The 12144-nt window shown below is 44.2% G+C and overlaps 1 protein-coding gene across 2 annotated transcripts in view; it reads left to right on the forward strand.

Annotated features, from left to right (window-relative positions):
• Positions 1 to 12144, forward strand: part of LOC135264906 (netrin receptor UNC5D-like) — a 166343-nt gene that overhangs the window by 126010 nt on the left and 28189 nt on the right. For both annotated transcript variants that reach the window (XM_064353916.1, XM_064353915.1), the window contains exons 3-6: positions 657 to 800; positions 1158 to 1261; positions 8434 to 8614; positions 9518 to 9685. In XM_064353916.1, coding sequence (XP_064209986.1) covers positions 657 to 800; positions 1158 to 1261; positions 8434 to 8614; positions 9518 to 9685 — 597 coding nt within the window. The remainder of the gene's footprint in view (positions 1 to 656; positions 801 to 1157; positions 1262 to 8433; positions 8615 to 9517; positions 9686 to 12144) is intronic.

A 12144-nucleotide genomic window follows, 5' to 3' on the forward strand; every position in this document is an offset into this window, starting at 1 on the left:
TAATTCAAGGTTGCTGTACATCCATTGGTGGACATTTTGCAGGAAACATGGAAGTTTACAGAATCCTTATATAAAATATGTGTCATTCTGAAAAAAATATATTCAGGCATAAAGGCTGTTTCCTCACAGATGTTGTATGTAGGCACATTGGAATTTGAATGAACCCCACATAACTGATAAGAGGTCAGAGTAGGCAATGTTGAATATGTTGAGTGCTAATATCCAATCTCATTTGATATTTTGTTGCAGTTGATTAAATCAGATGACGCATACAGAGAAACAGTAAATAAAATCTATTGAATCATCAACGTTGGTTCCAAGATTTGCTTGGGGATTGTAATTCTCCATAACCACCTGAGACCCGGCAGAAAAAAATTTAAGCTTTAACATTTTTGACATAGTGTCTTGGATGCAAACATATTTTCAAGTATATTATTTAGTTTGTTTTTATTGAATGTCCCTTGTAGTGTATTTTTCAGCATATTAGAATATATGGTTATTCAGATCAAGTCCAGACGTTCATGTCCCATATGGGGAACAAAAATGAATTTCAAGGAGGATATTAATTTATTTCTGATAGTGCTTATGAACTGAGGACTGGTGGACTGTGTAAATGAATGGCAGTTTTTTAAGGGATTCTGTCTTTCCTTTGGCAGGGCTGAAGATCCGAGAGGTGATGATCAATGTTTCCCGGCAACAAGTGGAGGACTTTCATGGCCCGGAGGACTACTGGTGTCTCTGTGTCGCCTGGAGCCACCTGGGCACTTCAAAAAGCCGCAAAGCAACCGTCCGAATCGCATGTGAGTACTATTCCCGCGGACGAAAAGAACAATGGCTGACTTCGCTGCCCTGAACTGATTCCTGCTCTCACTGCAGTGGTGGTTCTCTTTTGGGGCCCAATGAAGACAAAGGTCACCCATCTGATTTGACTTTCTAATCTACCCTACCCTAAGCGTAAGTTTGCCTCAATAGCCGATTAGCTTGCCGGGAGAAAGGACCCATTTTATTCTTCACGGTCTTTCCGGGATACCTTGATGGAAATCAAAGGGGCGGGGGGAGTAAGCACGGTACATGGTGTTAGAGATGGGAAAGGGGAGAGAGTGCGCAAGGCACTGGCTAGCCACGGACTGACGCTTGCTTCTTATCTCCCCAAACAGACCTGCGGAAGAACTTTGAGCAGGACCCCCAGGGGAAGGAGGTGCCAATCAAGGGCATGATCGTGCTGCACTGCCGCCCCCCAGAGGGAGTCCCGGTGGCTGGGGTAAGACCTGCGTTCCTGCCCCCGCTGACATTACTGTCCAAGAGGCCTGTTCGCCTGTGGATTTACTCCCCTGACGCAGCGAAATTAATTTGTCTTCTTTCCCCGGAACCATGTCAAGAAAACGTTATCCCCTATCATTAATAGTGTGGGTGCAACCTGAGGAGGTGTTTTTGGATCAGATTCGGTCTTCGGTTAGTGGGACCTGTTCTCATAGGTTAACTAGTAAATGATAATGTTTGACCACTGAATTTAGTCTGCGTGCCAAGTCAATTAACATCGAATGAAAACAATTACCGTTTGAATAATATAACAATGCATTGTGATTGCAGTCATATGACCCAATCTAATGTAGGGTAATGTGCAGTTAGCTTTGCTACAGTGCCGTGAAAAAGTATCTGCCCCCTTCCTGATTGCCTCTATTATTACGCATCTGTCACACTGAATGGTTTCAGGTCTTTAGACAAAATGCACTATTAACCACAGGGAAACTGAGTAAACACAGAAAACATTTTAAAATTATTATTTCATTTATTCGCCCATGTCACCCCTGTCTGAGCTTATTTTGAAAGACTTGTTTTGTTCACTGTACATTATCCCTTATACTTAAACTTGCCAGTTAAGGCATATTTTACAAGTAACATTTTCAGAACATCAATGAAACTCAATGTACTCAGTTTCCTCGATTTGTTAACTGTTTTGTAATTTGAATTCTGCAGCATGAGTAATCGGTCAAGTAGTACATTTGATTTGCCTAATCCCTCATTTCTTATGAGTCCTTATCTTTCGTATGATTGAGCATGTGTCTGGTGCTGTTCTATTAAAATGCTACCCGTACGTTACAGGGTTTGTATTTAGCTTTGGCCGCCATTTTCTCATGAAGAGAATGGAACTACTTTTCTTTCCGTCTGGTCAAGACATTTTGGAAAGCCATCCAAAACAGTATTCAGGAAAAAAAAATGTATTATTGTTTTGCATTAAGTAATTAAAATAATCACATCATCAGTGCAGCCTAATGTCAAGGGTTGCGTAACAATGAATTGCACAGAGACAGAGCTGCTCATGGTGCTCATCTAATGTTAATTAGTCAGAACTATATTTCTTTGGTACACGTAATTTTAGAGGGTATTTGCTGTGCAGAGAATGATGCGGCATCAGAATGGAAGGCCGATTTCGGAAAAAAGATCTCCTTGACTGCATCCTGATCATCGAAGCAGGAAATTCCAGGGGAAAAAAACCCGTATGTTTAAAGACAGGAGTTTCCCTCAAATCCTTTGTCAACATGAATGAGCCCAGTAAAAGAGACGGAGTAAATAATGTAGAGTGTGCAGCAGGCGTTCGCAGCCCAGTCGATGTTAGCTTACCTCTTGCATGAAATATTGAACTTTTAGCTGTGAGCACGCCAAACTTTCACAGAATTGTTCTTATTTTTAACTAGGCTCCGGGGTAAATGCCCGCTCCCCATGCCTTTTCGCCATGTCTGCTGGCGGGGGTCGACGCCCCATCAACGTTCTCCGCGGGTGTCCGGGGTGGACGCGACCCTCGTTAGCAATTAAACGCACTTTGTTCGGAGCTCGATCGACTGTGCGTCGCTGGGGTCGGACCGAGTTTACGGCGACCCGTGCCAATCGCCGCGCGAGTGCCGCAGCCCTATCCTCCGGGAACGAATTAGCGTGGAGAGAATGTGGGGACAGCGTCGCTGCTGTCTTCTCCGTCAGCCCGCTTTAAACAGGATCGCAGGCAGGCGCATCTAAAACAATGTCTCCACTGGGCCTTCCCTGAACCGGTGAGTGATTCCGGCAATAAGTTCCTGTAAGCTGCGGTATAAATAATTAACGTCCGCATGCGCCGAGCGGCGTCCTCGTAGTTTAGATACGTGCATGCACGCGCGTCTCTGTAGAATTAGTCTTAAAAAGAACATCCAAACGGCGTATAAATAAACGTGATTTCTTTTCAGCCTTTTGCAGGCTTTCGGTATTGTCACTCGGTAAAACACACGTCGTGACGGTTTGTTCCCCTTCCTGAAATCCTGAGAGAAATCTCCCATCAGATCCGCACGTATCCCCAGCTCACTCGCTCAGGTGTTGCGATGTTATTTCCGTCTGTCTGACTCGGGGGAATCGGTGACGGAACTCGCGGCGACTTACTGGCGGGATTTTGCGCATCAGAAGATGCACTTCATGGCTGCTTCCAGGCTGAGAGTAAAACTTGTCCAAAGTTAGCCGCGGAGCAGGAGAGGCTGCCAGTGGAAGTAGCCCCGTTGCTATTGGGGGGGGGGGGGGAATAGCGGTGCCAGAGGAACCGTGGTGGTAGCCTCAGCCCTGTGGCACTGGCGGGAACGCAATGCATCTCCCAGGGCTTTCATTTCGGCCTCCGTCTGGCAGAGGGCCTCCGGGGCAGACCAGTCCTCAGTTTGTTGTGGGCCGGGCGGACGGGCCTCCACCTCCAGAGGGGGACTGGAAGCCTCTTCCCCCCATCTTCTTCCGCCCTAGTCAGGGGCTTTCTCAGCTTCCTCAGTTCTTATCCTGGAGACCTTCTTCCTCAGGGGTACCTTCCTACACCCCACTGCACAGGCCAAAGCTCCGATACCGAACCAGGAGAGTGACTGAAAGCTCTGCATGGTTCCCTCAGGCTGATGTGAGAACAATCGTCAGAGGCAATTATGCATGCTGAATGACCAATATAGATAAACGGGGACATCTGTGGGCTGGCAACAGCTGGGGCGTATAAATCATTGCTACTTTAATTTCTCACTGTATAGTGATCACCTCATTTTCTGTACTGTACATGTTCAGTGTCAGAAATCTGTGAATGATATTCAGACATCATTGGTGCAAATGACCAATTCAGAAACCCCTTTGAAACCAGTGTGGTATCAGAACCACCAGTGCTGCTGGTGGTTCAGTGCCATCTTTGAAAACAGCGGTGGTGCTTTCATAGCCAAGACCAGAGTCAAATTTCAAAATGGGCATCTCTCATTAAAAAAACATCCCATTGACAAGATTAGTCGAAGAAATTAGTTTCATTCCAGTAAAAAATAAACAAGGAGAAAGGTAGGACAAAAAACTACTGCAGTTTGGTATAATACTAACAATGTAGTATTCTAGTGAGTTTCCTGCCTACAGAAAGTTGGACACAAAATGATGTACTTTATTAAAATAATAGCACTGACTGAAAGCTTCATTGCCGGTCAGGTTTATTATTTTATCTATGTCTGAAACCTCAGTAGTATTCTGAGGTTCTCTTTATGTTAGCGTCGTTTCGTATACTGATGTATCATGTTCTCATGGCTATATGAAGCAGGGTGAGAAAACAGATGAATCAGAATTTATCTCTTTCTCCATCAACCATCTAATAATTTATCTCTTCAATTGCATAAGCTACATGTTCTATACTTTTTAAATAGAATAATAGAATTATTGGGAATATTTGCATATTTATACAAATATTTCAAGTTGAAGGAACACTCAAGAACCTTGCATAATGTATTCTATTGATGCATATGCAAAAAAGAGAGCATGAAATTAGCAGTCAAAGTACAGATCATATTATTGCGGCACTGGAATATGCTCAGTGCTCAAGTTAACAGCCTTTGAATAACTTAAAAAAATAAGACCTCGCACCATTAGGCAAACATTAACCAGCAATTGCTTTGTGTAGCGCAATTATTCAATGTGTCTGGTGATTCAAAGTCATTTGAAGTGCTTGAAATATAATTATTCACTGATAAACATTATTGGAGGCATTGTGGTCACGAAGGGTGGACAGTGAAGGATCGGTGCCAGGTCTGAAATGTCACTGTCAGATTCCAGAGCAGTTTTCTATAATGTGATTTCTTGAAAGCCATTATTGCCTCTGAAAACGACGCGGCCGAGGTGAAACAGCCGAGACATTAATGAAAGTCCAAGTTAATTTCATTGGATAAAACAAAACTGGGATATTGGACTTCAGTTGTAATTGCCTTCCTGTCACATTCATTTCTTTAGAAGCTGAATGCAAATTATACTTACGCCTTTGTTTCAAAGTTCCGATGTAATAAGGTATTGTACATGATTGCAATTGATTGAAATAACCTCCACAATTATTTCTTTGGCCGTGTAGCAAGACTGCAAGAGTTAGGCTATGCAAAGCTATATCAATGCATTACATCTGCAGTTTGGAAGTAATATCAGTGTTATCTGTGAACATGGGGCCCTCAACAATAGAAAGATCATATACATGGGCTGGTGTTTATGTTGAACTTGGTTCTTGTGTAATACACTGCATTGTATACATGGCTATATAACATTGACTATACATATTTCCCCTGGTATTTTTTTTTTCTGTTTCACTGCGGTCAAAGCAGGTCTCCAAGAGAGCAAATGATGAGCTTCATTATCAAGCCAAGCAATTACAGTCCCCAGCCAGGGCAGCACAACCAGCTCCCTCTATTTATTTCTCTGTGATAAGACCGATCTGAATGGAATAGTAATGGACCGCCGTGGTGCTCGGGGGGGGGGGTTTGTAGAGGTGGCATTTGGGAAGGTCCGACACAACCCGCGTCGTGTTCTGATATTTTTCCCATTAACCTCCAGAGTGGATAACGCAGCAGCAGGCGGGCAGCGGGGTCTCTGTGAGGCGGGCGGGGGGCTTGGGGGATCCAGCCCAGCCCCTCCTGGTGTATAGAGGGGGATCAGCCTCAATGAGATATGAACACGCAGAGGCATGCAGAGTTCAAACTCATTGACGTGTGCATGTGTGTGTTTGTGTGTGTGTGCGTGTGTAAGGGGGGGAGGGGGCATACTGTAAGTGTGTGTATTGAGGAGCCTCTCGGTGGATTAGTGTCGCACTTGGCGATGGGTCTCATCAGTGCATTGTGAGGATGCCGCCGTTGTTACCACCGGTCCTCAGGGGACGCGTGTCAGAGCTGGTTAATCCCTGTAATTACACTGATGAGGCATGCAGTGATCTGAGCCCCCCCACACAGAGGCTGTGCCATGGGGGGGGGGGGGGCACCACAGACCCCCAGGGCGCTACTTCTGTCTGCTTGCAGGTAGAGTGAAAGAAAGGGATCAAATTAAAATGGCGATTGATGCAAAGCCCATCCCGTTTTCTTTCCAAGAGGTGGAGGCACAACAGCGTCTCTTCTTCATGCAGCGCCTTCAGGCTGAAGTCTAGCCGAAACGCATTAGCGTGCGTCGACGCCCGCCGAATAAAACCGTTAAGAACGAGGTGATGTGTTTACATCTTCTGATAACTTTGTCGAGCGCGGCGGCCAGTCCTACCTCTCCCTTTGAATCGGGTGAAATGGAGAGATAGCGGCGTGACACGGGCCTTTGTTCCGCGGCCTTTAAGCATCGCATTTAAGCGTCCGATAGCGGTGAAGAAAGAACAATGCGCCATATAGGGTAGGTCATCCTGTGATGAAAGCAACAGAGGGACGAGGAGAGATTGCCGGACCAATTTCCCTATGAAACAACACCCGATAACAACATCGTCTCTGATTGTAAAACGGAACATGGCCTCACATTTTGAATTTTCAAGTTGCAGGTGAAAATGTACAAAGTGAAGAGGGAAAAGAGGCTTCACACACACACACACGTACACACACACACTCACACACAAGCATACTGCCAGGTTCTGCAAAGCTAGGCTAGTCTCTCTCTTATAACTCTCTCCAAGCAGCATATACTGCCGGCTTTTGGCGTGTTTGCAGACACGTTATGTTACTTAAGCCTTGTGCCTCGTGGAGTCACCAGATTCGCATAGATCCTCCACATCGTCTTCAAGCGGGGATGCGGGCAGAAGGAGATCAGAAGACCTTGCCAGTAGACACGGTTAGGGGGAGCGACCTTCATATCGCAGGAATGTTACAGTAATGAAATTAGAGGACCTCATTTGCGCATGAAAACCCTCCGTCAAGCCTGACGCTGATGACCGGACTCTAATTGAAACAAATGTGCCAATTAGGCAAATTCATTTCTCACATCCTCTGCCACACACTTACCAGACTAATTTGTATCTGTCCCCGCATTTTTTTTTTCTTCTTTTTTTTTTTCTCCCCCGCGCTGCGAATCTTTTCATCATTACCCTACGGCTGCCCACCGCGACGGCTCCGGAATTCAGAACAGGCCTGGAGGAACAAACGCGGAGGGCTGATTGCCGCATCCGCTAATTGCCGCTTTGGACGTCCAAATTTCCCGGTTGAGATTAAAATAAATACATAAAGAGAGGGGTGCTGTCACCGTCGCATTACCAGATCAGTGAAAATCCAACGGAAGGCCGTTTGCGATCGTGAAATAACAATGCAAAAAGCGAGCCTTTTGTTTCTCTTCTCTTAGCCCTGTGTGATGCTTGTGATGAGACTTACTAAAGAGCTTACCTACCTTTTTATATCCAGTCAGCTCCCCCCCGCCCCCTTCCCCACTTTGCATCGACTCTGGCAGAGTGAGTCATTTCCTTACGTTTGAATGCCAACCAGTCAAACTTGGTTTTTCGAGCAGATGTTGATGAAAGCGGCATAAATTAATAATGTTTCGTTAAAAGAAATAATGTTTTTTTTTTTGTTAAACAAGCAGATAAATAAATGGTAAGGCATCTCACTGTAAAACACCAGGAAGCCAGGAATGCTGGAGTCAGCTCTGCCACAAGGTTGTGAAACAAAGCAACAGAGCAGATTAAATTAAAAGCACGTGGATGAGTGTGTTCTCTACCATCAGAAATCTGATGACAGCTTGACGCTTGAATCATTGATTTCCCAACACCCATTATTCCTTTTGGGGCAGAAAGCAAAGCAAAGAAGCAAAGAAATTTGACACCGTGGCTTGGCGGTTACGCTATTTTCGAGTGGGTTGTATGCATACAGCCCTCCACTGTGTGTGTGTCTGTGTGTGTGTGTGTGCCTGTGTCTGCGTCTGTGCAGTGTGTGTGTGTGTGTGTGTGTGTGCGTCTGTGTCTGTGCATTGTGTGTGTGTGTGTGTGTGATGTTGTTTTTGTTGTTGCTGTTTCTAATTCACCACAACCCTTTTATGAATTAGTCATCCCACAGACAAATTCAAAGCATTGGCCCACCAGAAAATCATTGCAATTTTCTAAACCAGCCATGCAGCTTTCTTACCCGTGTAGGGAGCAGTAAACCGTCACTAAGTTTGTAATTCTCTCTCTCTCCCTTTCTCTCTCTCTGTGCACATCGGCAGGTGGAGTGGCTGAAGAACGAGGAGCTGGTGAATTCCGTCACCGACGACAACATTGACACCCGAGCCGACCACAACCTCATCATCAACGAGGCCCGGCTGTCCGATTCGGGGAACTACACCTGCCTGGCTACCAACATAGTTGCCAAGAGACGGAGCGCCACGGCAACCGTCGTGGTGTTCGGTGAGGACCAAAGAGTTCGCAGGCAGCGCAGCTGCACAGTGAAACTAACCTGCAGAACAGTGTGTGTGAAAGTGACATACTGTACTGTGTGATTGTATTTGAAAAATATCAGTGCGCTTCTGGCTGGACAACATTCTCTCTGAAGTAATGGATTTTAACGAAAGGCTCAATTTACAGCTTCCCATTAAAATATAATGTTGGCTTTTTAAAAAGGCATGAGCCAATGTATGGTCATCCCCATTTAAGAATGGTGTTATTTATTTCTGCTATTATCTTTGCCATTACCGTTATTAATTATTCATTCGGCTGAAGCCATAGTGCAAGGTAACGGGGGCAAAGCTTTTAAAGTATTCAAATACGATTTAAAGACATTAACTGCGTAGCCTTGCCCGCCCTTTTGTGATTCATAAGTATGATGCACTCATCCCACATGTACAGATAAATTGTTAACAGAAGACTGTGACCACAAAGTGGGGGCAGACTCAATTAGGGCCAAACGCCGAGGCTTTGACGTGCGCTATCCAAACAGTTGGGCGTTCCGCAGCCCGAGGGAACCGAGCGCACGGTCCATCTGCGCCGCGGTTTGCGTGGGCCGCGGAACATGACACAAACAGAGGACCGCAACCGCATTTTTTTCTTTAAAAACAAGCGCACCAGGGAAACGCAATATGTGCCAGAGCCGACGCAACGAGCGGTCTGCTAACGAGGACTGCTTGGAGAGCTTTCAGCCGGTGCTACAGCATCGCTGAAATACTGCTCATGGCTCCAAACAGAAAGGGCTAGTGATGTTTTTATCCACATGAGCTATATCACATCTCTCCTTCTCTTTCCCCCATTCTGTAACGCTCATTCTCTCTCTGTCCATATCTCTTTATTAATCTGCCTTTTCCTTTCTGTCTCTAGTGAATGGTGGCTGGTCATTGTGGACAGAGTGGTCTTCTTGTAACGTGCGGTGTGGGAGGGGTGTTCAGAAACGCTCGCGCACGTGTACCAACCCCGCGCCTCTCAACGGGGGTGCTTTCTGTGAAGGCATGTCCATGCAGAAGATTACCTGCAACGCTGTCTGTCCAGGTAAGCTTCGGATCCTTTCGCCCATGTTGATTGACTTATGGTGCCAGATCCAAACTTCTTCCTGTGAAAATGTATGAAGTAGCCCAGCATGTATTATATTGCTATCATTCAACAATTAATTTTGAAGTTTCACAAGGTGAGTTGTGATCTCAGGCACATTGTTTGCTCCAAGGAAAAAGGTAACAAGTGTGAGAAAAAGAATGATGTCATGGACTTATATTCTTAGAGAGAAAATTGATTTGAAAGAACACATTTTTCTTAAATACAGGCAATCTGAAGAAAATTACAGCTTCAAATTAAGTGAAGCCCTGGGGGGGTACTCGGTACTGATTTTCTGATTTCAGTTAACCACAATTTCTGTTCATTCCTGCATATCAGTTATTGACTCCACCAGGGCTCTCACAAGGGAGGACTTGGAAGCCTCAGAAATGCAATTGTTTTTTTCTGCATTGTCACCGAAATTTTAAATAACAGAAAAGAAAGTGCATAGCCTTTTAATTTAATTTTAAAAAAAGAAACCTGATTAATAAAACGCATAACGTGGCCAACCGTTTAGAAGCTGAAGGCTTTGTGTTGTATTACAGTTTATCGCAGAACTGTATGTGCATTGCTGTGATTTTGACTATTTTCCAAATTACAGAACACTTACCATATAGGATATAGTGCCCTCCCTGCATTTATTTTGAGCTCCTTTACTGACTGAATCCATTGTGATTCCATCCACGTATCATTTTTTCCATATTCCAGTTTAAGTCACTTTTTATTTTATAGTCTCAAACAAAGGCAGTTGGTGATGAGAAGCAAAAATGCTGACTAATGCCTCATTATGGGGACTGCATTTAATTGAATGTACACATTAATGAAATGAGGGGTAAATGCGCATAACATCATTCAGTAATGAAAAAAAAAACACTCAGACGTGTTCAAAATTGAAATCATAAATAATAGGCCAGTATGAATCCTGTGAATGTAAGAATGTGAATGTCAATCATACGGGTGAGAAAAAGAGGGGAAATTATTTGCTGCTCATTATGACTTGCTTATTGTTGAAGTGAGTTGAATTCCCATCTCCGGCTGCCTACAGTGTATTGATGAATGAAAGGTAGTGGTTATAGAGTAGGCGCCTAAGAACCTATTTGCTGGGTGAGGGTGATGAACAAACACACCGAACGAATAGGGCACACTTACGTTGCCATGGATACATCCGTTTTACATTTATTGGGGTATCAACAATGTTACAACTAATGGTGGAGTATATATATGAATAGGTAAAGAAACCTGAAACTGCTGTTATAAAAATGAGGTGCTGATTTTCACCTGAAAGGCCATGAGTGATACGGCCACTGACAATTAAACAGTATGTTCTTGCACTTACTTTTTATGGTTAATCCTTTATACTGTATTGGAGAGGTGCGCTTTTATCATTTGCTACTGAGACGACCCAAAGGTTGGAGCAAAATGAACAAGTTACACAATACGCGCTTGAGTAGGCAGCCCATTTCCCACTAACATAGCATTGAAGCAATTTATTGTAAACGCTTCTCTTAAAATTTCCTCGGACTTCGTCTGATTAATCCGCGGCGTTTCTCTGAACAAAGACTTTCGGCGTTCGGTGTCACGGAACGAGCGCTGACTGTTTGCTCGACTAATGGATAGCCCTGCTTCGGAAGCAGCCGAAAGGTTTTGCCTCGCTTGCTATTGTACAATACAAGGTAACAAAACAAGCATTCATTGTTTTATGGGGCACACTTTAATTAGCTGCCCACAGGTTTCTATGTTACTGTGTATTTTACGAGAACTAATGTGAGGCCGCTTTTCTAATGGAGTGTACACATGCATTTCAGATTCAGTAACAGTTAGTAGTCACTTTTTTATGTTTTATTGTTTCCATTTTAGGTATTTTGAGATAACAGGTTTAACTTTGTGACTGCAGGTTTTATAGCATTAGATCCTTTAACTGTTATTAATTAATTCAAATCCACTTCATTTTAACAATCACATAAAATCTTTGAATAATGTATCAGGTTTGGGTTTTGTTGATGATTGTGCTCAAGTTAGCGTTAAAGATGAGTTTTTCAGATACTGTTTATAATAATATAAACTGCTAATAAATATACCTCATATGGTACTTTGTAACAGTATGTAGTTCCGCAGCTAGGAAAGAAAAGCTGAGCAGAAATTTTGAGCAAGTTCACGCCGACAGCCTCATGCCAAACATTGAGACGGCTGGCCCGGCCTGGTTTGAAGTCTGCCGTGAAGCCTCAGTCGTGCCAAAATCACCCGACACCTGACAGTTCCTCCTCGGTGTTCACATCATATTTCTGTTGAAAATGTCCACATCCTGCTAACAAGCTGGTTATGATAACCTCGTGCCTGACCGTACCACTTTACTCCTACTGGCCTAATGAGGGCCGAGAGAACCCGAAGGGCCAAAAGAGCGACTTGGGCTTGAGGCACCA

This window comes from Anguilla rostrata, chromosome 10 (genome assembly GCF_018555375.3).
Source record: "Anguilla rostrata isolate EN2019 chromosome 10, ASM1855537v3, whole genome shotgun sequence".
Classification (NCBI taxonomy): Eukaryota; Metazoa; Chordata; class Actinopteri; order Anguilliformes; family Anguillidae; genus Anguilla; species Anguilla rostrata.